This window comes from Salmo salar, unplaced genomic scaffold (assembly GCF_905237065.1).
Source record: "Salmo salar unplaced genomic scaffold, Ssal_v3.1, whole genome shotgun sequence".
NCBI classification, from domain to species: Eukaryota; Metazoa; Chordata; class Actinopteri; order Salmoniformes; family Salmonidae; genus Salmo; species Salmo salar.
Genome location: NW_025547140.1, coordinates 154,633 through 177,318, shown reverse-complemented (window position 1 = coordinate 177,318; position 22,686 = coordinate 154,633). Strand labels below are relative to the sequence as shown.

Below are 22,686 nucleotides of genomic sequence, written 5' to 3'. Positions count from 1 at the left end.
AAAGCACAATTTGCAATAATCTGAGTACTGTGCTCAGAAAAATACACTACGCAATACAGATAGCCGCCATTTTGGAGTCATCTAAATGAATAAATAGCATTATAAATATTCACTTACCTTTGATAATCTTCATCAGAAGGCACTTCCAGGAATCCCAGGTCCACAATAAATGTTGTTTTGTTCGATAAAGTTAATAATTTATGTCCAAATAGCTCCTTGTTGTTCGCGCGTTCAGTAAGCTACTCCAAATGTAGGAAGTGCGCCCAAAATGTCACGACTAAAAGTAAAAAAAAAAAAGTATTTAAGTTCGTTCAAACATGTCAAACGTTGTATAGCATCAATCTTTAGGGCCTTTAGAACATGAAACTTCAGTAATATTCCAACCGGACCCATGCTATGTCTTGAAAAAAGTTTTGGAACATAGGTCCCTTCTCACGTGAATGCGCGCAATGAACTGAAGTGGTTTTCTCAGTGACCTTCTTCCCAGCCTTCTTGTTCGGTCTGTGTTTGCCGCAAAAGGCAAAAAAAAAAAGACTGTTGAAATCTAGTGGAAGCCTTAGGAAGTGCAAAATGAACCCTAACTCACTGTGTGTCAGAAAGGCAAGGACTTGGAAAAAAATACAGGCACCAGATTTTCATTTCCTGCTTGGAATCTTCTCAGGTTTTTGCCTGCCATATGAGTTATGTTATACTCACAGACACCATTCAAACAGTTTTAGAAACTTCAGAGTGTTTTCTATCCAAAAATCACTAATAATATGCATATTCTATTTTCTGGGCCAGAGTAGTAACCTGTTGAAATTGGGTACGTTTTTCATCCGGCTGTGAAAATACCGCTTCGAGCCCCAACAGGTTTTAACCTTGTAGGTTTACGTCAGGTAACTTATTATTAACCTGTTGGGGCTAGGGGGCAGTATTGTCACGGCTGGATAAAAAACATACCCGATTTAATCTGGTTACTAATCCTACCCAGTAACTAGAATATGCATATACTTATTATATATGGATAGAAAACACCCTAAAGTTTCTAAAACTGTTTGAATGGTGTCTGTGAGTATAACAGAACTCAAATGGCAGGTCAAAACCTGAGAGATTCCTTTACAGTAAGTGGCCTGTCTGACCATTTCTGGAACTTCTTTGCCATCTCTATCTTTTACAAGGGATCTCTGCTCTAACGTGACACTTCCTACGTCGTCCATAGGCGCTCAGAGCCCGGGAAAAAACAGAATGTCGTCATCCCAGCCCCAGGCTGAAGCATTTGATCGCCTTTCTCAAGTGGCCGATCAAGGGTACTCTGGGCTTAGGCGCATGACCTGGTCGCCCCCGTCTTTGTGATTTTTTCCTCTGTGTGCCGAAAAGGAGATTCCCGGTCGGAATATTATCGCTTTTCTACGAGAAAAATGGCATAAAAATTGATTTTAACCTCTCTGGGTTAGGCGGGACGAATTCGTCCCACCTACGTAACAGCCACTTTAAGCCTGTGGCGCGATTTTCAAAACCTTCAAAATCCTATTACTTCAATTTCTCAAACATATGACTATTTTCAAGCTATTTAAAGACAAGACTCTCGTTAATCTAACCACACTGTCCGATTTCAAAAGGCTTTACAACGAAAGCAAAACATTAGATTATGTCAGCAGAGTACAAAGCCAGAAATAATCAGACACCCATTTTTCAAGCCAGCATATAATGTCACCAAAACCCAGAAGACAGCTAAATGCAGCACTCACCTTTGATGATCTTCATCAGATGACAACCCTAGGACATTATGTTATACAATACATGCATGTTTTGTTCAATCAAGTTCATATTTATATCAAAAACTAGCTTTTTACATTAGCATGTGACGTTCAGAACTAGCATACCCCCGCAAACTTCCGGGAATTCGCTAACATTTTACTAAATTACTCACGATAAACGTTCACAAAAAGCATAACAATTATTTTAAGAATTATAGATACAGACCTCCTCTATGCACTCGATATGTCCGATTTTAAAATAGCTTTTGGTGAAAGCACATTTTGCAATATTCTAAGTACATAGCCCAGGCATCACGGGCTAGCTATTTAGACACCCGGCAAGTTTAGCACTCACCATAATCATATTTACTATTATAAAAGTTTGATTACCATTTGTTGTCTTCGTCAGAATGCACTCCCAGGACTGCTACTTCAATAACAAATGTTGGTTTGGTCCAAAATAATCCATCGTTATATCCGAATAGCGGCGTTTTGTTCGTGCGTCCCAGACACTATCCGAAATGGTAAAGAAGGGTCGCGCGCTTGGCGCAATTCGTGACAAAAAAATTCTAAATATTCCATTACCGTACTTCGAAGCATGTCAGCCGCTGTTTAAAATCAATTTTTACGCCATTTGTCTCGTAGAAAAGCGATAATATTCTGACAGGGAATCTCCTTTTCGGCAAACAGAGGAAAAAATCACAAAGGCGGGGCGGTCGGGTCACGCGCATAAGCCCAGAGTCCCTTGATCGGCCACTTGAGAAAGGCGATAATGTGTTTCAGCCTGGGGCTGGAATGACGACATTCTGTTTTTTCCCGGGCTCTGAGAGCCTATGGAAGACGTGGGAAGTGTCACGTTAGAGCAGAGATCCTTAGTAAAAGATAGAGATGGAAAAGAAGTTCAAGAAATGGTCAGACAGGCCACTTCCTATAAAGGAATCTCTCAGGTTTTGACCTGCCATTTGAGTTCTGTTATACTCACAGACACCATTCAAACAGTTTTAGAAACTTTAGGGTGTTTTCTATCCATATGTAATAAGTATATGCATATTCTAGTTACTGGGTAGGAGTGGTAACCAGATTAAATCGGGTATGTTTTTTATCCAGCCGTGTCAATACTGCCCCCTAGCCCTAACAGGTTAAACAGCGGTTGACATGCTTCGAAGTACGGTAAAGGAATATTTAGAATTTTTTTTGTCACAAAATGCGCCATGCGCACGACCATTATTTACCATTTCGGATAGTTTCTGGAACGCACGAACAAAACGACGCTATTCGGGTATAACGATGGATTATTTTGGACCAAACCAACATTTGTTATTGAAGTAGAAGTCCTGGGAGTGCATTCTGACGAAGACAACAAAAGGTAATCAAACTTTTATAATAGTAAATCTGATATTGGTGAGTGCTAAACTTGCCGGGTGTCTAAATAGCTAGCCCTGTGATGCCGGGCTATGTACTTAGAATATTGCAAAATGTGCTTCATCCGAAAAGCTATTTTAAAATCGGACATATCGAGTGCATAGAGGAGTAATGTATCTATAATTCTTAAAATAATTGTTGTGCTTTTTGTGAACGTTTATCGTGAGTAATTTAGCAAACGTATGTCCCTGTCCTCTTTTTTCAAGATGTGGCCGATTTTAAACAGATGTGTTGTTTCTAAATGGCTGCTGGGTAATATGATAATCGTTGAAATCTGTTGGTTCGTAGGCATCAAATAGAGAGAATGCTGCGCAGGTTCACTGAGTTGTAAACCAAATGGATAGGTGGAGCTCATTGATTTGTAGCTCTGACTCAGTTGCTACCTCAGATTATGAGTCTATCAAGTGTGGTGAATGAGGTATGTAGAACCCACAGAAGACCACAGGGAGGAGCAAGAGAGATATAAACCCATACAGTTTTTCTCTTTAAATACCCTGAACCTAACAATCAATCAGATGTATTTATGAAGCCCTTTTAACATCAGCAGATGTCACAAAGTGCTGTACAGAAACTCTAACCCTACGTATAACCTATACTGCCTACTGTCTCTCTCTGGTTATGACTGTCTAGTTATTTTATTATATTTATTATTGCAAGGCAGAACACTTGATAAACAAGACTCATTTGTTTTATATGTTAAATGTGGTTTGACCTGGGTGACATAGTAACCTCTATGTGAAAGTCCAGCAATTGGTGTGGGATAGGTGGGGCAGGTTTGAGACTGATCTCTCGAATTAAATACACTTTATTTCTCAGCTGCCTCACCAATGTCTTTATGTTAATTAATAACTTTTAATTGGTAAATATTTCCAATAGATGGCAGCATAAGACCACGAAGCATCAGTTATAGGCTACAAGCAGCAATATGATTGACATAAAATAGCATGCAACCAAAGACTATATGTCCCATGATTTTCTAAAATGGTCACTCATTACTTTACAGTTAGCTATATATCTCTTGTTAGTCCTGTGTTGCTTTTCGGAGAGCAAAACAATATTAACTATAGCAGGTATTGAACCCCGGTGAAAAAAACAACAAACAGCAAATTACTCTGACCACTAGACTACCTGCTGCCCAGCCCAACGCTCTAACCACTAGACTACCTGCTGCCCAGCCCAACGCTCTAACCACTAGACTACCTGCTGCCCTGCCAAATGTACTAACCACTAGACTACCTGCTGCCCGGCCAAACGCTCTAACCACTAGGCTACCTGCTGCCCGGCCAAACGCTCTAACCACTAGACTACCTGCTGCCCTGCCAAACGCTCTAACCACTAGATTACCTGCTGCCCGGCCAAACACTCTAACCACTAGACTACCTGCTGCCCAGCCAAATGTACTAACCACTAGACTACCTGCTGTCCGGCCAAACGCTCTAACCACTAGACTACCTGCTGCCCAGCCAAAAGCTCTAACACCTAGACTGCCTGTCGTCCGCCCAAACGCTCTAACCACTAGACTACCTGTCACCTCTACACTCTAACCACTAGACTACCTGTCACCTCTACCCTCTAACCACTAGACTACCTGTCACCTCTACACTCTAACCACTAGACTACCTGCCACCTCTACACTCTAACCACTAGACTACCTGCCACCTCTACACTCTAACCACTAGACTACCTGCCACCTCTACACTCTAACCACTAGACTACCTGCCACCTCTACACTCTAACCACTAGACTACCTGCCACCTCTACACTCTAACCACTAGACTACCTACCACCTCTACACTCTAACCACTAGACTACCTGCTGCCCTTTCACAGAGGACTAGTTTACGTTTACATGTGAGTCATTTAGCAGACACTCTTATCCAGAGCCACTAGGGTTAAGAGCCCAAATTTGCCTAAAAAAGGTGATTTACAGATTTTTCACCTAGTCTGCTCGGGGATTCGAACCAGCCACCTTTCAGTTACTGCCCAACGTTCTTAACCACTAGATTACAAACCACTAAATGTTAAACACAAAGTCAAATGGTGGTAGATAAATGGTAAGCTGGTTAAATAAAATACTGCTGTTATAACTTTCAGACTGCCATTGTTTTGGGGAAATAGGGACATGTCTATTTCTCTAATTATCTGTAATAGATGTATTTATTTTAATGGTTTGAAGTTCTAGACCATTTTAATCAGGATAACCTATTATTTCTAATGATGTAAGTTTGAGCAGCTTAGTTATGGTATGTCTGTTTATTTCACTAAATATCTCACAATGTGTAAATTTAGATGTATTCATGTCAGACACCATTTTAATCAGGAGAATCTCCTCTTTCTAATGACATAAGGATGGGCAGCGTCCTCTGCTGTCATCGATCACTAGACCAGAAATAGTCAGAAGTTGCCCGTTTTTTCCTACTTCCTGGTAACGCAGACATAAACACACTTGGCACCATCGAGGTGCGGATGTTTACTTTCTACACCAGTTGTTATTTTTCAGTTTGGTCCTAAGAACAGGTTTTAGTGGTAAAATAAAACGGTAGACATTTTTGGTGCCATTTTGGGGAAATGGAATTCTAAGGATCATTCCAGTCAGAAGAGGCTCTGTGAAGGTTCGTTTCAATTCATTTGCTATGGCCTCGCTAGTGTTCCAGCTCAGACAACGTTCTTTGGCCGTTATGACTCGTTCTATTGTCCAGCCTACTAGGACTCAGGGGACAGAGGCTGGGTCTAGCTCTGCTACGGGGCAGGCTACTGGAGGGGGGACCAGGAGGGAGGAGAGTAGAGCAGGGCCAAGTTGTGTTCTGTACCTGCCTGTCCAGGAGGGGGGACAAGGCCTGGTGGACCTGGAGAGCAGGGTGGCAGCGTTCTGACTCAATGAGGTGCAGAGGCTACTGTACCTACTCTCTCTCTCTCTCTCTCTCTCTCTCTCTCTCTCTCTGTCTCTCTCTCTCTCTCTCTGTCTCTCTCTCTGTCTCTCTCTCTGTCTCTCTCTCACTGTCTCTCTCTCACTGTCTGTCTGTCTCTCTGTCTGTCTCTCTCTCTGTCTGTCTCTCTCTCTCTCTCTCTGTCTCTCTCTCTCTCTCTCTCTCTCTCTCTGTCTCTCTCTGTCTCTCTCTCTGTCTCTCTCTCTGTCTCTGTCAATTCAATTCAATTCAATTCAATTCGCTTTATTGGCATGACATAACAATGTACATATTGCCAAAGCTTACTTTGGATATTAAGAATATAAAAATAAATAAAAATGAGAATCAAAAATTGTCAAAGGGACAACAGCAACAACAATAACCAACGGTCAATATAACCATACATTCAACAATAACAATAATCATACAGTTGAGGACATGTGCAGGTTTATTGGTCTGTCAGACACTGTCCCTCAACTTATGGCAGGCAGCAATGTAGTGCGCTGCCAACACACAGCTCTCTGCGTCCTCCCCCAACAGGACGGGTAGCCTATCCTCATCAGAGATGTCTTTAAAACCTTGAATAAGGGTTTCAAATTTGGGGAAATGACACTCTCTAATTGTTTTATATTTTTGACATTTTGTCAGGAAATGTAGCTCCGTCTCAGGTTCTGCTGTGGTGCAGTGGTTGCACAGCCTTTCCTCTACAGGGAGCCAGGTTTTCCTGTGTCTACCCTTCTCAATGCCAAGGCTGTGCTCACTGAGCCTGTACTTTGTCAAGGTTTTTCTAAGGTTTTGATCAGTAACCATGGTCAAATATTTAGCCATAGTGTACTGTCGATTTAGGGCCAGATAGCACTGCATTTTGCTTTGTGTTTGTGCTTGTGTTTCCCAATAAGCAATGTAGTTTTGTTTTGACTGTGTTGTAATTTGGTTTTATTCTGATTGATTGGATGTTCTGGTCCTGAGGCTTCAGTGTGTTAGTAGAACAGGTTTGTGAACTCAGTCCCAGGACCAGCTGGATGAGGGTCCTGAGGCTTCAGTGTGTTAGTAGAACAGGTTTGTGAACTCAGCCCGAGGACCAGCTGGATGAGGGTCCTGAGGCTTCAGTGTGTTAGTAGAACAGGTTTGTGAACTCAGCCCCCAGGACCAGCTGGTGAGGGTCCTGAGGCTTCAGTGTGTAGTAATTTTGAACTCAGTCAGGACCAGCTGGATAGGTCCTGAGGCTTCATGTGTTAGTAGAAAGGTTTGGAATAGCCCGAGACCAGCTGGTCTAGGCTTCAGTAGAACAGGTTTGTGATCTCAGCCCCAGGACCAGCTGGATGAGGGGACTCTTTTCTTTGCTCAGCTCTTGGCATTGCAGGGCTTGGTAATGATATGAGAGGGGGTCACTGTATTTTAGATGTTTCCAAAACTGAATTGCTCTTTTTTGAGTTTTTATTATTAGTGGATATTGGCCTAATTCTGCCCTGCATGCATTGTTTGTAGTTTTCCTCTGGACACGTAGGAGAATCTTACAGAACTCTGCATTGTGGGTTTCAATGGGGTGTTTGTCCCATTTGATGAAATCTTGTTTTGCAAGTGGACCCCACACCTCGCTGCCATAAAGTGCAATTGGTTCAATGACATATCCAATTAGTTTTAGCCAAATTTAAATAGGTATTTCAATTAGAATTTGCTTTTTAATGGCGTAGAATGCCCTGCGTGCTTTCTCTCTCAGTTCATTCACTGCCTCATTAAGGTGTCCAGTTGAGCTTATTTTTAAACCTAAGTAATTGTAGTGTGTACAGTACTCTATATATTTTGTACCAATTGAGAACTTTGGTCTAATTCCCTGAGATCTGGATCTTCTCTGGAAAATCATTATTTTAGTCTTTTTGGGGTTTACTGCCAGGGCCCAGGTCTGACAGTACTGCTCTAGCAGGTCCAGGCTCTGCTGTAGGCCAGGTGCTGTGGGTGACAGCAGGCATAGGTCATCTGCGAAGAGTAGGCATTTAACTTCTGAATTGTGGAGACTAACACCAGGGGCTGAGGATTTTTCTAGAATAGTGGCCAATTCGTTGATGTAAATATTGAAGAGTGCAGGGCTCAGATTACAACCCTGAAGAAGGCCCCGCCCCTGGTTAAAGAATTCTGTTATTTTCTTACCAATTTTAATGCTGCACGTCTGCTGTCTGTCTCTCTGTCTCTCTCTCTGTCTCTCTCTCTGTCTCTCTCTCTGTCTCTCTCTCACTGTCTCTCTCTCTCTGTCTCTGTCTCTCTCTCTCTGTCTCTCTCTGTATCTGTCTCTCTCTCTGTCTCTCCCTCTGTCTCTCTCTCTCTGTCTCTCTCTCACTGTCTCTCTCTCTGTCTCTCTCTCTCTGTCTATCTCTCTCTGTCTCTCTCTCTGTCTCCCTCTCTGTCTCTCTCTCTCTCTCTTAACAGCGCTCTGCACAGGCAGCAGTGGAGGACAGTGATCAGATCTTTACTGAGCTGATCCGCTCCATTGAGAGAAGGAGCTCTGAGGTGAAGGAGCTGATCAGAGCCCAAGAGAAGGCTCAAGTGAGTCAAGCTGAAGGAGTCCTGGAGCAACTGAAGCAGGAGATAGCTGAGCTGAGGAAGAGAAGCACTGAGCTGGAGCAGCTCTCACACACAGAGGATCACATCCATTTCCTCCAGGTAACTAAACTGTCTTGTTACATGTGATATGAAATTAACTTAATGTGAAACTATTAATCTCAATCATTATGTTGTCCTGTCTGTCTCTCTGTCCCTGTCCCTCTCTCTCTTTGTCCCTCTCTCTTTGTCCCTCTCTCTCTTTGTCCCTCTCTCTCTTTGTCCCTCTCTCTGTCTGTGTCCCTCTCTCTGTCTGTGTCCCTCTCTCTGTCTGTGTCCCGCTCTCTGTCTGTGTCCCTCTCTCTGTCTGTGTCCCGCTCTCTGTCTGTGTCCCTCTCTCTGTCTGTGTCCCTCTCTCTGTCTGTGTCCCTCTCTCTGTCTGTGTCCCTCTCTGTGTCTCTCTCGCTCTCTCTTTGTGTCCCTCTCTCTCTGTGTCCCTCTCTCTCTGTGTCCCTCTCTCTCTCTGTGTCCCTGTCTCTCTCTGTGTCCCTGTCTCTCTCTGTGTCCCTGTCTCTCTCTGTGTCCCTGTCTCTCTGTGTCCCTGTCTCTCTTTGTGTCCCTCTCTCTCTTTGTGTCCCTCTCTCTCTTTGTGTCCCTCTCTCTTTTTGTCCATCTCTCTCTTTGTGTCCCTCTCTCCCTCTCTCTGTGTCCCTCCCTCTCTTTGTGTCCCTCTCTCTCTGTGTCCCTCTCTCTCTCTGTGTCCCTCTCTCTCTCTCTCTCTCTGTCCTTCTCTCTCTCTTTGTCCCTCTCTCTCTCTCTCTGTCCCTCTCTCTGTTTCTGTCCCTATCTCTGTTTCTGTCTGTCTCTGTCCCTCTCTCTGTCTTTGTCCTTCTTTGTCCCTCTCTCTCTTTGTCCCTCTCTCTCTTTGTCCCTCTCTCTCTTTGTCCCTCTCTCTGTTTCTGTCCCTCTCTCTGTTTCTGTCCCTCTCTCTGTTTCTGTCCCTGTGTTTCTGTCCCTCTCTCTGTCTCTGTCCCTCTCTCTGTCTCTGTCCCTCTCTCTGTCCCTCTCTCTGCCTCTCTGTCTCTCTCTCTTTGTCCTTCTTTGTCCCTCTCTCTCTGTCCTTCTTTGTCCCTCTCTCGCTTTGTCCCTCTCTCTTTGTCCCTTTCTCTGTCTTTGTCCTTCTTTGTCCCTCTCTCTCTTTGTCCCTCTCTCTCTTTGTCCCTCTTTGTCCCTCTCTCTCTTTGTCCCTCTCTCTGTTTCTGTCCCTCTCTTTGTTTCTGTCCCTCTCTTTGTTTCTGTCCCTCTCTCTGTTTCTTTGTCCCTCTCTCTCTTTGTCCCTCTCTCTCTTTGTCCCTCTCTCTCTTTGTGTCCCTCTCTCTCTTTGTGTCCCTCTCTCTTTGTGTCCCTCTCTCCCTCTCTCTGTGTCCCTCTCTCCCTCTCTCTGTGTCCCTCCCTCTCTCTGTGCCCCCCCACTCTCTTTGTGTCCCTCTCTCTCTGTGTCCCTCTCTCGCTCTGTGTCCCTCTCTCTCTCTCCCTGTCACTCTCTGTCCCTCTCTCTCTCTCTCTGTCCCTCTCTCTCTCTCTCTGTCCCTCTCTCTGTTTCTGTCCCTCTGTTTCTGTCCCTCTCTCTGTCTCTGTCCCTCTCTCTGTCCCTCTCTCTGCCTCTGTCTCTCTCTCTCTCTCTCTTTGTCCTTCTTTGTCCCTCTCTCTCTGTCCTTCTTTGTCCCTCTCTCGCTTTGTCCCTCTCTCTTTGTCCCTCTTTGTCCCTTTCTCTGTCTTTGTCCTTCTTTGTCCCTCTCTCTCTTTGTCCCTCTCTCTGTTTCTGTCCCTCTCTTTGTTTCTGTCCCTCTCTTTGTTTCTGTCCTTCTCTCTGTTTCTGTCCCTCTCTCTGTTTCTGTCCCTCTCTCTGTTTCTGTCCCTCTCTCTGTCTCTGTCCCTCTCTCTGTCCCTCTCTCTGCCTCTGTTCCTCTCTCTCTCTCTTTGTCCTTCTTTGTCCCTCTCTCTCTGTCCTTCTTTGTCCCTCTCTCTCTTTGTCCCTCTCTCTTTGTCACTCTTTGTCCCTCTCTCTCTCTTTGTCTGACTTTTTGCCTCTCTGTGTCCCCCTCTCTCTCTCTGTGTCCCCCTCTCTCTCTCTGTGTCCCCCTCTCTCTCTGTGTCCCCCCCTCTGTCCCTCTCTCTCTTTGTCCCTCTTTGTCCCTCTCTCTCTTTGTCCCTCTTTGTCCCTCTCACTCTTTGTCCCTCTTTGTCCCTCTCTCTCTTTGTCTCTCTTTGCCCCTATCTCTCTTTGTCCCTCTTTGTCCTTCTCTCTCTTTGTCCCTCTTTGTCCCTCTCTCTCTTTGTCTCTCTGTCTCCCCCCCTCTCTCTGTGTCCCCCTCTCTCTCTCTGTGTCCCCCTCTCTCTCTCTGTGTCCCCCTCTCTCTGTGTCCCCCACTCTCTGTGTCCCCCTCTCGCTCTGTGTCCCTCTCTCTCTCTCTCTGTGTCCCTCTCTCCTTCTCTCTGTGTCCCTCCCTCTCTCTGTGCCCCCCCACTCTCTTTGTGTCCCTCTCTCTCTGTGTCCCTCTCTCGCTCTGTGTCCCTCTCTCTCTCTCCCTGTCACTCTCTGTCCCTCTCTCTCTCTCTCTGTCCCTCTCTCTCTCTGTCCCTCTCTCTGTTTCTGTCCCTCTGTTTCTGTCCCTCTCTCTGTCTCTGTCCCTCTCTCTGTCCCTCTCTCTGCCTCTGTCTCTCTCTCTCTCTCTCTCTCTTTGTCCTTCTTTGTCCCTCTCTCTCTGTCCTTCTTTGTCCCTCTCTCGCTTTGTCCCTCTCTCTTTGTCCCTCTTTGTCCCTTTCTCTGTCTTTGTCCTTCTTTGTCCCTCTCTCTCTTTGTCCCTCTCTCTGTTTCTGTCCCTCTCTTTGTTTCTGTCCCTCTCTTTGTTTCTGTCCCTCTCTCTGTTTCTTTGTCCCTCTCTCTCTTTGTCCCTCTCTCTCTTTGTCCCTCTCTCTGTTTCTGTCCTTCTCTCTGTTTCTGTCCCTCTCTCTGTTTCTGTCCCTCTCTCTGTTTCTGTCCCTCTCTCTGTCTCTGTCCCTCTCTCTGTCCCTCTCTCTGCCTCTGTTCCTCTCTCTCTCTCTTTGTCCTTCTTTGTCCCTCTCTCTCTGTCCTTCTTTGTCCCTCTCTCTCTTTGTCCCTCTCTCTTTGTCACTCTTTGTCCCTCTCTCTCTCTTTGTCTGACTTTTTGCCTCTCTGTGTCCCCCTCTCTCTCTCTGTGTCCCCCTCTCTCTCTCTGTGTCCCCCTCTCTCTCTCTGTGTCCCCCTCTCTCTCTCTCTGTCCCCCTCTCTCTCTCTGTGTCCCCCTCTCTCTCTCTGTGTCCCCCTCTCTCTCTCTGTGTCCCACTCTCTCTCTGTGTCCCCCCCTCTGTCCCTCTCTCTCTTTGTCCCTCTTTGTCCCTCTCTCTCTTTGTCCCTCTTTGTCCCTCTCACTCTTTGTCCCTCTTTGTCCCTCTCTCTCTTTGTCTCTCTTTGCCCCTATCTCTCTTTGTCCCTCTTTGTCCTTCTCTCTCTTTGTCCCTCTTTGTCCCTCTCTCTCTTTGTCTCTCTGTCTCCCCCCTCTCTCTGTGTCCCCCTCTCTCTCTCTGTGTCCCCCTCTCTCTCTCTGTGTCCCCCTCTCTCTCTCTGTGTCCCCCTCTCTCTGTGTCCCCCTCTCTCTGTGTCCCCCTCTCTCTGTGTCCCCCTCTCTCTGTGTCCCCCCCTCTCTCTGTGTCCCCCCTCTCTCTGTGTCCCCCTCTCTCTGTGTCCCCCTCTCTCTGTGTCCCCCCCTCTCTCTGTGTCCCCCCTCTGTGTCCCCCCCTCTCTCTGTGTCCCCCCTCTCTCTTTGTCCCTCTTTGTCGCTCTCTCTCTTTGTCCCTCTCTCTCTTTGTCCCTCTCTCTGTTTCTGTCCCTCTCTCTATTTCTGTCCCTCTCTCTCTCTCTGTCCCTCTCTCTGTCCCTCCCTCTGCCTCTGTCCCTCTCTCTGTTTCTGTCCCTATCTCTGTTTCTGTCCCTCTCTCTCTCTCTGTCCCTCTCTCTGTCCCTCTCTCTCTCTTTGTCCCTCTCTCTTTGGCCCTCTCTCTTTGTCCCTCTTTGTCCCTCTCTCTCTTTGTCCCTCTCTCTCTTTGTCCCTCTCTCTCTTTGTGTCCCTCTCTCTGTTTCTGTCCCTCTCTTTGTTTCTGTCCCTCTCTTTGTTTCTGTCCCTCTCTCTGTTTCTGTTCCTCTCTCTCTCTCTGTCCCTCTCTCTCTCTCTTTGTCCTTCTTTGTCCCTCTCTCTCTGTCCTTCTTTGTCCCTCTCTCTCTTTGTCCCTCTCTCTGTGTCCCTCTTTGTCCCTCTCTCTCTGTCTGTCTTTTTGCCTCTCTCTTTGTGTCCCCCTCTCTCTCTCTGTGTCCCCCTCTCTCTCTCTGTGTCCCCCTCTCTCTCTCTGTGTCCCCCCCTCTGTCCCTCTCTCTCTTTGTCTCTCTGTGTGTCCCCCTCTCTCTGTGTCCCCCCCTCTCTCTTTGTCCCTCTTTGTCGCTCTCTCTCTTTGTCCCTCTCTCTCTTTGTCCCTCTCTCTGTTTCTGTCCCTCTCTCTGTTTCTGTCTCTCTCTCTCTCTCTGTCCCTCTCTCTGTCCCTCCCTCTGCCTCTGTCCCTCTCTCTGTTTCTGTCCCTCTCTCTGTTTCTGTCCCTTACTCTCTCTCTGTCCCTCTCTCTGTCCCTCTCTCTCTCTCTTTGTCCTTCTTTGTCCCTCTCTCTCTGTCCTTCTTTGTCCCTCTCTCTCTTTGTCCCTCTCTCTTTGTCCCTCTTTGTCCCTCTCTCTCTTTGTCCCTCTCTCTCTTTGTCCCTCTCTCTCTTTGTGTCCCTCTCTCTGTTTCTGTCCCTCTCTCTGTTTCTGTCCCTCTCTCTGTTTCTGTCCCTCTCTCTCTCTCTTTGTCCTTCTTTGTCCCTCTCTCTCTGTCCTTCTTTGTCCCTCTCTCTCTTTGTCCCTCTCTCTGTGTCCCTCTTTGTCCCTCTCTCTCCCTTTGTCTGTCTTTTTGCCTCTCTCTCTGTGTCCCCCTCTCTCTCTCTGTGTCCCCCCTCTCTCTCTGTGTCCCCCTCTCTCTCTCTGTGTCCCCCCCTCTGTCCCTCTCTCTCTTTGTCCCTCTCTCTCTTTGTCCCTCTTTGTCCTTCTCTCTCTTTGTCCCTCTTTGTTCCTCTCTCTCTTTGTCCCTCTTTGTCCCCCTCTCTCTTTGTCCCCCTCTCTCTCTCTGTGTCCCCCTCTCTCTCTCTGTGTCCCCCTCTCTCTCTCTGTGTCCCCCTCTCTCTCTCTGTGTCCCCCCTCTGTCCCTCTCTCTCTTTGTCTCTCTTTGTCCCTCTCTCTCTTTGTCCCTCTCTCTCTTTGTCCCTCTTTGTCCCTCTCTCTTTGTCCCTCTTTGTCCCTCTCTCTTTGTCCCTCTTTGTCCCTCTCTCTCTTTGTGTCCCCCCCTCTCTTTGTGTCCCCCCCTTTCTCTGTGTCCCCCCTCTCTCTGTGTCCCCCCTCTCTCTGTGTCCCCCCCTCTCTCTGTGTCCCCCCCTCTCTCTGTGTCCCCCCTCTCTCTGTGTCCCCCCTCTCTCTGTGTCCCCCTCTCTCTCTGTGTCCCCCTCTCTCTGTGTCCCCCTCTCTCTCTGTGTCCCCCTCTCTCTCTGTGTCCCCCTTTCTCTCTGTGTCCCCCTCTCTCTCTGTGTCCCCCTCTCTCTCTGTGCCCCCTCTCTCTCCCTCTGTCCCTCTTTCTCTGTGTGTCCCCCCTCTCTCTCTGTGTGTCCCCCTCTCTCTCTGTGTGTCCCTCTGTCCCCCTCTCTCTCCCTCTGTCCTACTCTCTCTCCCTCTGTCCTCATCTCTCTCCCTCTGTCCCCCTCTCTCTCCCTCTGTCCCCCTCTCTCTCCCTATGTCCCTCTCTCTCTCTGTCTGTCCCCCTCTCTCTCTGTGTGTCCCCCTCTCTCTCTGTGTGTCCCCCTCTCTCTCCCTCTGTCCCCCTCTCTCTCCCTCTGTCCCCCTCTCTCTCCCTCTGTCCCCCTCTCTCTCCCTCTGTGTGCCCCTCTCTCTCTGTGTGTCCCCCTCTCTCTCTGTGTGTCCCCTTCTCTCTCTGTGTGTCCCCCTCTCTCTCTGTGTGTGTCCCCCCCTCTCTCTGTGTGTCCCCCCTCTGTGTGTCCCCCTCTCTCTCTGTGTGTCCCCCTCTCTCTGTGTGTCCCCCTCTCTCTCTGTGTGTCCCCCTCTCTCTCTGTGTGTCCCCCTCTCTCTCTCTGTGTCCCTGTCTCTCTCTGTGTCCCTGTCTCTCTGTGTGTCCCCCTCTCTCTGTGTCCCTGTCTCTCTCTGTGTCCCTGTCTCTCTCTGTGTCCCTGTCTCTCTCTGTGTCCCTGTCTCTCTTTGTGTCCCTCTCTCTCTTTGTGTCCCTCTCTCTCTTTGTGTCCCTCTCTCCCTCTCTCTGTGTCCCTCTCTCCCTCTCTCTGTGTCCCTCTCTCCCTCTCTCTGTGTCCCCCTCTCTCTCTGTGTCCCCCTCTCTCTCTGTGTCCACCTCTCTCTCTGTGTCCCCCTCTCTCTCTGTGTCCCCCTTTCTCTCTGTGTCCCCCTCTCTCTCTGTGTCCCCCTCTCTCTCTGTGTCCCCTCTCTCTCTGTGCCCCCTCTCTCTCTCTGTGTCCCCCCTCTGTCCCTCTCTCTCTTTGTCTCTCTTTGTCCCTCTCTCTCTTTGTCCCTCTCTCTCTTTGTCCCTCTTTGTCCCTCTCTCTTTGTCCCTCTCTCTCTTTGTCCCTCTTTGTCCCTCTCTCTTTGTCCCTCTTTGTCCCTCTCTCTCTTTGTCCCTCTTTGTCCCCCTCTCTCTGTGTGCCCCCCCTCTCTCTGTGTCCCCCCTCTCTCGTGTCCCCCTCTCTCTGTGTCCCCCTCTCTCTCTGTGTCCCCCTCTCTCTCTGTGTCCCCCTCTCTCTCTGTGCCCCCTCTCTCTCTCTGTGTCCCCCCTCTGTCCCTCTCTCTCTTTGTCTCTCTTTGTCCCTCTCTCTCTTTGTCCCTCTCTCTTTTTGTCCCTCTTTGTCCCTCTCTCTTTGTCCCTCTCTCTCTTTGTCCCTCTTTGTCCCTCTCTCTTTGTCCCTCTTTGTCCCTCTCTCTCTTTGTCCCTCTTTGTCACCCTCTCTCTGTGTGCCCCCCCTCTCTCTGTGTCCCCCCCTCTCTCTGTGTCCCCCTCTCTCTGTGTCCCCCTCTCTCTCTGTGTCCCCCTCTCTCTCTGTGTCCCCCTCTCTCTCTGTGTCCCCCTCTCTCTCTGTGTCCCCCTCTCTCTCTGTGTCCCTCTTTCTCTCTGTGTCCCCCTCTCTCTCTGTGTCCCCCTCTCTCTCTGTGTCCCCCTCTCTCTCTGTGCCCCCTCTCTCTCCCTCTGTCCCTCTTTCTCTGTGTGTCCCCCTCTCTCTCTGTGTGTCCCCCTCTCTCTCTGTGTGTCCCTCTGTCCCCCTCTCTCTCCCTCTGTCCCCCTCTCTCTCCCTCTGTCCTCATCTCTCTCCCTCTGTCCCCCCTCTCTCTCCCTCTGTCCCCCTCTCTCTCCCTATGTCCCTCTCTCTCTGTGTGTCCCCCTCTCTCTCTGTGTGTCCCCCTCTCTCTCTGTGTGTCCCCCTCTCTCGCACTGTGTCCCTCTGTCCCCCTCTCTCTCCCTCTATCCCCCTCTCTCTCCCTCTGTCCCCCTCTCTCTCCCTCTGTGTGCCCCTCTCTCTCTGTGTGTCCCCCTCTCTCTCTGTGTGTCCCCTCTCTCTCTGTGTGTGTCCCCCCCTCTCTCTGTGTGTCCCCCTCTCTCTGTGTGTCCCCCTCTCTCTCTGTGTGTCCCCCTCTCTCTCTGTGTGTCCCCCTCTCTCTGTGTGCCCCCTCTCTCTGTGTGTCCCCCTCTCTCTCTGTGTGTCCCCCTCTCTCTCTGTGTGTCCCCCTCTCTCTGTGTCCCTGTCTCTCTCTGTGTCCCTGTCTCTCTCTGTGTCCCTGTCTCTCTCTGTGTCCCTGTCTCTCTTTGTGTCCCTCTCTCTCTTTGTGTCCCTCTCTCTCTTTGTGTCCCTCTCTCCCTCTCTCTGTGTCCCTCTCTCCCTCTCTCTGTGTCCCTCCCTCTCTCTGTGTCCCTCTCTCTCTGTGTCCCTCTCTCTCTCTGTGTCCCTCTCTCTCTCTCTCTCTGTCCCTCTCTCTCTCTCTCTGTCCCTCTCTCTCTCTGTACCTCTCTCTCTCTCTCTGTCCCTCTCTCTCTTTGTCCCTCTCTCTCTCTCTGTCCCTCTCTCTGTTTCTGTCCCTCTCTCTGTTTCTGTCTGTCTCTGTCCCTCTCTGTCTCTGTCCCTCTCTCTGTCTTTGTCCTTCTTTGTCCCTCTCTCTCTTTATCCCTCTCTCTCTTTGTCCCTCTTTGTCCCTCTCTCTCTTTGTCCCTCTCTCTCTCTTTGTCTGTCTTTTTGCCTCTCTCTTTGTGTCCCCCTCTCTCTCTCTGTGTCCCCCTCTCTCTCTCTGTGTCCCCCCCTCTGTCCCTCTCTCTCTTTGTCTCTCTTTGTCCCTCTTTGTCCTTCTCTCTCTTTGTCCCTCTTTGTCCCCCTCTCTCTGTGTCCCCCTCTCTCTCTCTGTGTCCCCCTCTCTCTCTCTGTGTCCCCCTCTCTCTCTCTGTGTCCCCCTCTCTCTCTGTGTCCCCCCTCTGTCCCTCTCTCTCTTTGTCTCTCTTTGTCCCTCTCTCTCTTTGTCCCTCTCTCTCTTTGTCCCTCTTTGTCCCTCTCTCTTTGTCCCTCTCTCTCTTTGTCCCTCTTTGTCCCTCTCTCTTTGTCCCTCTTTGTCCCTCTCTCTTTGTCCCTCTTTGTCCCTCTCTCTCTTTGTCCCTCTTTGTCCCCCCCCTCTCTCTGTGTCCCCCTCTCTCGGTGTCCCCCTCTCTCTCTGTGTCCCCCTCTCTCTCTGTGTCCCCCTCTCTCTCTGTGTCCCCCTCTCTCTCTGTGTCCCCCTCTCTCTCTGTGTCCCCCTCTCTCTCTGTGTCCCCCTTTCTCTCTGTGTCCCCCTTTCTCTCTGTGTCCCCCTCTCTCTCTGTGTCCCCCTCTCTCTCTGTGTCCCCCTCTCTCTCTGTGCCCCCTCTCTCTCCCTCTGTCCCTCTTTCTCTGTGTGTCCCCCCCTCTCTCTGTGTGTCCCCCTCTCTCTCTGTGTGTCCCTCTGTCCCCCTCTCTCTCCCTCTGTCCCCATCTCTCTCCCTCTGTCCCCCTCTCTCTCCCTCTGTCCCCCTCTCTCTCCCTATGTCCCTCTCTCTCTGTGTGTCCCCCTCTCTCTGTGTGTCCCCCTCTCTCTCTGTGTGTCCCCCTCTCTCTCTCTGTGTCCCTCTGTCCCCCTCTCTCTCCCTCTGTCCCCCTCTCTCTCCCTCTGTCCCTCTCTCCCTGTGTGTGCCCCTCTCTCTCTGTGTGACCCCCTCTCTCTCTGTGTGTCCCCCTCTCTCTCTGTGTGTCCCCCTCTCTCTCTGTGTGTCCCCTCTCTCTCTGTGTGTGTCCCCCCCTCTCTCTGTGTGTCCCCCCTCTCTCTGTGTCCCCCTCTCTCTCTGTGTCCCCCTCTCTCTCTGTGTGTCCCCCTCTCTCTCTGTGTGTCCCCCTCTCTCTGTGTCCCTCTCTCTCTCTGTGTCCCTGTCTCTCTCTGTGTCCCTGTCTCTCTCTGTGTCCCTGTCTCTCTCTGTGTCCCTGTCTCTCTCTGTGTCCCTGTCTCTCTCTGTGTCCCTGTCTCTCTTTGTGTCCCTCTCTCTCTTTGTGTCCCTCTCTCTCTTTGTGTCCCTCTCTCTTTGTGTCCCTCTCTCTCTTTGTGTCCCTCTCTCCCTCTCTCTGTGTCCCTCTCTCCCCTCTCTCTGTGTCCCTCTCTCTCTGTGTCCCTCTCTCTCTCTGTGTCCCTCTCTCTCTCTCTCTCTCTGTCCCTCTCTGTCCCTCTCTCTCTCTCTCTGTCCCTCTCTCTCTCTCTCTGTCCCTCTCTCTCTTTGTCCCTCTCTCTCTCTCTCTGTCCCTCTCTCTGTTTCTGTCCCTCTCTCTGTTTCTGTCTGTCTCTGTCCCTCTCTGTCTCTGTCCCTCTCTCTGTCTTTGTCCTTCTTTGTCCCTCTCTCTCTTTGTCCCTCTCTCTCTTTGTCTCTCTTTGTCCCTCTCTCTCTTTGTCCCTCTCTCTCTTTGTCCCTCTCTCTGTTTCTGTCCCTCTCTCTGTTTCTGTCCCTCTCTCTGTCTCTGTCCCTCTCTCTGTCTATGTCCCTCTCTCTGTCCCTCTCTCTGCCTCTGTCTCTCTCTCTCTCTCTTTGTCCTTCTTTGTCCCTCTCTCTCTGTCCTTCTTTGTCCCTCTCTCGCTTTGTCCCTCTCTCTTTGTCCCTCTTTGTCCCTTTCTCTGTCTTTGTCCTTCTTTGTCCCTCTCTCTCTTTGTCCCTCTCTCTCTTTGTCCCTCTCTCTCTTTGTCCCTCTCTCTCTTTGTCCCTCTCTCTGTTTCTGTCCCTCTCTTTGTTTCTGTCCCTCTCTCTGTTTCTTTGTCCCTCTCTCTTTGTCCCTCTCTCTCTTTGTCCCTCTCTCTCTTTGTCCCTCTCTCTGTTTCTGTCCCTCTCTCTGTTTCTGTCCCTCTCTCTGTTTCTGTCCCTCTCTCTGTCTCTGTCCCTCTATTTGTCCCTCTCTCTTTGTCCCTCTTTGTCCCTCTCGCTCTCTGTCTGTCTTTTTGACTCTCTCTCTGTGTCCCCCTCTCTCTCTGTGTCCCCTCTCTCTCTCTGTGTCCCCCTCTCTCTCTCTGTGTCCCCCTCTCTCTCTCTGTGTCCCCCTCTCTCTCTCTGTGTCCCCCTCTCTCTCTGTGTCCCCCCCTCTGTCCCTCTCTCTCTTTGTCCCTCTTTGTCCCTCTCACTCTTTGTCCCTCTTTGTCCCTCTCTCTCTTTGTCCCTCTTTGTCCCTCTCTCTCTTTGTCCCTCTTTGGCCTTCTCTCTCTTTGTCCCTCTTTGTCCCTCTCTCTCTTTGTCTCTCTGTCTCCCCCCTCTCTCTGTGTCCCCCTCTCTCTCTCTGTGTCCCCCTCTCTCTCTCTGTGTCCCCCTCTCTCTGTGTCCACCCCTCTCTGTGTCCCCCCCCTCTCTCTGTGTCCCCCCTCTCTCTGTGTCCCCCCTCTCTCTGTGTCCCCCTCTCTCTGTGTCCCCCCTCTCTCTGTGTCCCCCCCTCTCTCTTTGTCCCTCTTTGTCCCTCTCTCTCTTTGTCCCTCTCTCTGTTTCTGTCCCTCTCTCTGTTTCTGTCCCTCTGTCCCTCTCTCTGTCCCTCCTTCTGCCTCTGTCCCTCTCTCTGTTTCTGTCCCTCTCTCTGTTTCTGTCCCTCTCTCTCTGTCCCTCTCGCTGTCCCTCTCTCTCTCTCTTTGTCCTTCTTTGTCCCTCTCTCTCTGTCCTTCTTTGTCCCTCTCTCTCTTTGTCCCTCTCTCTTTGTCCCTCTCTCTTTGTCTCTCTTTGTCCCTCTCTCTCTTTGTCCCTCTCTCTCTTTGTCCCTCTCTCTCTTTGTGTCCCTCTCTCTGTTTCTGTCCCTCTCTCTGTTTCTGTCCCTCTCTCTGTTCCTCTCTCTCTCTTTGTCCTCCTTTGTCCCTCTCTCTCTGTCCTTCTTTGTCCCTCTCTCCTTTGTCCCTCTCTCTGTGTCCCTCTTTGTCCCTCTCTCTCTTTTTGTCTGTCTTTTTGCTTCTCTCTTTGTGTCCCCCTCTCTCTCTCTGTGTCCCCCCTCTGTCCCTCTCTCTCTTTGTCCCTCTCTCTCTTTGTCCCTCTCTCTCTTTGTCCCTTTGTTCCTCTCTCTCTTTGTCCCTCTTTGTCCCCCTCTCTCTTTGTCCCTCTTTGTCCCCCTCTCTCTGTGTCCCCCTCTCTCTCTCTGTGTCCCCCTCTCTCTCTGTGTCCCCCCTGTCCCTCTTTCTCTTTGTCTCTCTTTGTCCCTCTCTCTCTTTGTCCCTCTCTCTTTGTCCCTCTCTCTCTTTGTCCCTCTTTGTCCCTCTCTCTTTGTCCCTCTTTGTCCCTCTCTCTCTTTGTCCCTCTTTGTCACCCTCTCTCTTTGTGTCCCCCCTCTCTTTGTGTCCCCCCTTTCTCTGTGTCCCCCCCTCTCTCTGTGTCCCCCTCTCTCTGTGTCCCCCCTCACTCTGTGTCCCCTCTCTCTCTGTGTCCCCCTCTCTCTCTGTGTCCCCCTCTCTCTCTGTGTCCCCCTCTCTCTCTGTGTCCCCCTCTCTCTCTGTGTCCCCCTCTCTCTCTGTGTCCCCCTCTCTCTCTGTGTCCCCCTTTCTCTCTGTGTCCCCCTCTCTCTCTGTGCCCCCTCTCTCTCCCTCTGTCCCTCTTTCTCTGTGTGTCCCCCTCTCTCTCTCTGTGTCCCCCTCTCTCTCTGTGTCCCCCTCTCTCTCCCTCTGTCCCCCTCTCTCTCCCTCTGTCCCCCTCTCTCTCCCTCTGTCCCCCTCTCTCTCCCTCTGTCCCCCTCTCTCTCCCTCTGTCCCCCTCTCTCTCCCTATGTCCCTCTCTCTCTGTGTCCCCCTCTCTCTCTGTGTCTCCCTCTCTCTCTGTGTCCCCCTTTCTCTCTGTGTCCCCCTCTCTCTCTGTGTCCCCCTCTCTCTCTGTGTCCCCCTCTCTCTCTGTGTCCCCCTCTCTCTCTGTGTCCCCCCTTTCTCTCTGTGTCCCCCTCTCTCTCTGTGTCCCCCTCTCTCTCTCTGTGTCCCCCTCTCTCTCTGTGCCCCCCTCTCTCTCCCTCTGTCCCTCTTTCTCTGTGTGTCCCCCTCTCTCTCTGTGTGTCCCCCTCTCTCTCTGTGTCCCTCTGTCCCCCTCTCTCTCCCTCTGTCCCCCTCTCTCTCCCTCTGTCCCCCTCTCTCTCCCTCTGTCCCCCTCTCTCTCCCTCTGTCCCCCTCTCTCTCCCTATGTCCCTCTCTCTCTGTGTGTCCCCCGTATCTCTCTGTGTGTCCCCCTCTCTCTCTGTGTGTCCCCCTCTCTCTCTGTGTGTCCCTCTGTCCCCCTCTCTCTCCCTCTGTCCCCCTATCTCTCCCTCTGTCCCTCTCTCCTGTGTGTGCCCCTCTCTCTCTGTGTGTCCCCTCTCTCTCTGTGTGTCCCCCTCTCTCTCTGTGTGTCCCCCTCTCTCTCTGTGTGTGTCCCCCTCTCTCTGTGTGTCCCCCCTCTCTCTGTGTGTCCCCCTCTCTCTCTGTGTGTCCCCCTCTCTCTCTGTGTGTCCCCCTCTCTCTCTGTGTGTCCCCCTCTCTCTCTGTGTGTTGTCCCCCCTGTCTCTGTGTGTCCCCCCTCTCTCTGTGTGTCCCCCCTCTCTCTGTGTGTCCCCCCTCTCTCTGTGTGTCCCCCTCTCTCTGTGTGTCCCGCATTCTCTCTGTGTCCCCCCTCTCTCTGTGTGTCCCCCCTCTCTCTGTGTGTCCCCCTCTCTCTCTGTGTCCCTCCCTCTCTCGCTGTCCCTTTCTGTCCCTCTCTCTCTCTCTGTCCCTCTCTCCCTCTCTGTCCCTCTCTCCCTCTCTGTCCCTCTCCCTCTTTGTCCCTCTTTGTCCCTCTCTCTCTTTGTCCCTCACTCTCTTTGTCCCTCTTTCTCCCTCTATTTCTTTGTCTCTCTGTGTCCCTTTCTCTCTGTCTCTCTCTCTCTCTCTCTCTGTCCCTTTCTCTCTGTCTCTCTCTCTCTCTCTCTCTTTGTCCCTTTCTCTCTCTCTCTCTCTCTGTCCCTCTCGCTCTCTCGCTCTGTCCCTCTGTGTCCTCCTCTCTCTGTGTACCCCTCTCTCTCTGTCCCTCTCTCTCTGTCCCTCTCGCTGTCCCTCTCTCTGTCCCTCTCTGTCCCTCTCTCTCTTTGTCCCTCTTTGTCCCTCTTTCTCTTTGTCCCTCTTTGTCCCCTTCTCTCTTTTTCCCTCTTTGTCCCTCTCTCTCTGTGTCCCTTTCTCTCTGTGTCCCTCTCTGTCTCTCTCTCTGTCCCTCTCTCTCTCTCTCTGTCCCTCTCTGTCCCTCTCTGTCTCTCTCTCTCTCTGTCCGTCTCTCTCTCTCTGTCCCTCTCTCTCTCTCTGTCCCTCTCTCTCTCTCTGTCCCTCTGTCTCTCTCTCTCTCTCTCTGTCCCTCTCTCTCTCGCTGTCCCTCTCTCTCTCTCTCTGTCCCTCTGTCTCTGTCCCTCTCTCTCTCTGTCCCTCTCTCTCTCTGT

The 22,686-nt window shown here is 50.4% G+C and overlaps 2 protein-coding genes across 2 annotated transcripts in view; one reads left to right on the top strand and one right to left on the bottom strand.

Moving 5' to 3' along the window:
- LOC123731727 (E3 ubiquitin-protein ligase TRIM47-like) overlaps nt 1-22,686 on the bottom strand; it is an 89,068-nt gene that overhangs the window by 40,372 nt on the left and 26,010 nt on the right. The gene's annotated exons all lie outside the window — the stretch shown is intronic.
- Nucleotides 1-22,686, top strand: part of LOC106568789 (tripartite motif-containing protein 16) — a 30,969-nt gene that overhangs the window by 6,771 nt on the left and 1,512 nt on the right. The window contains exon 3 of the mRNA XM_045711130.1: nt 8,491-8,724. Within this exon, the coding sequence (XP_045567086.1) occupies nt 8,491-8,724 (234 nt within the window). The remainder of the gene's footprint in view (nt 1-8,490; nt 8,725-22,686) is intronic.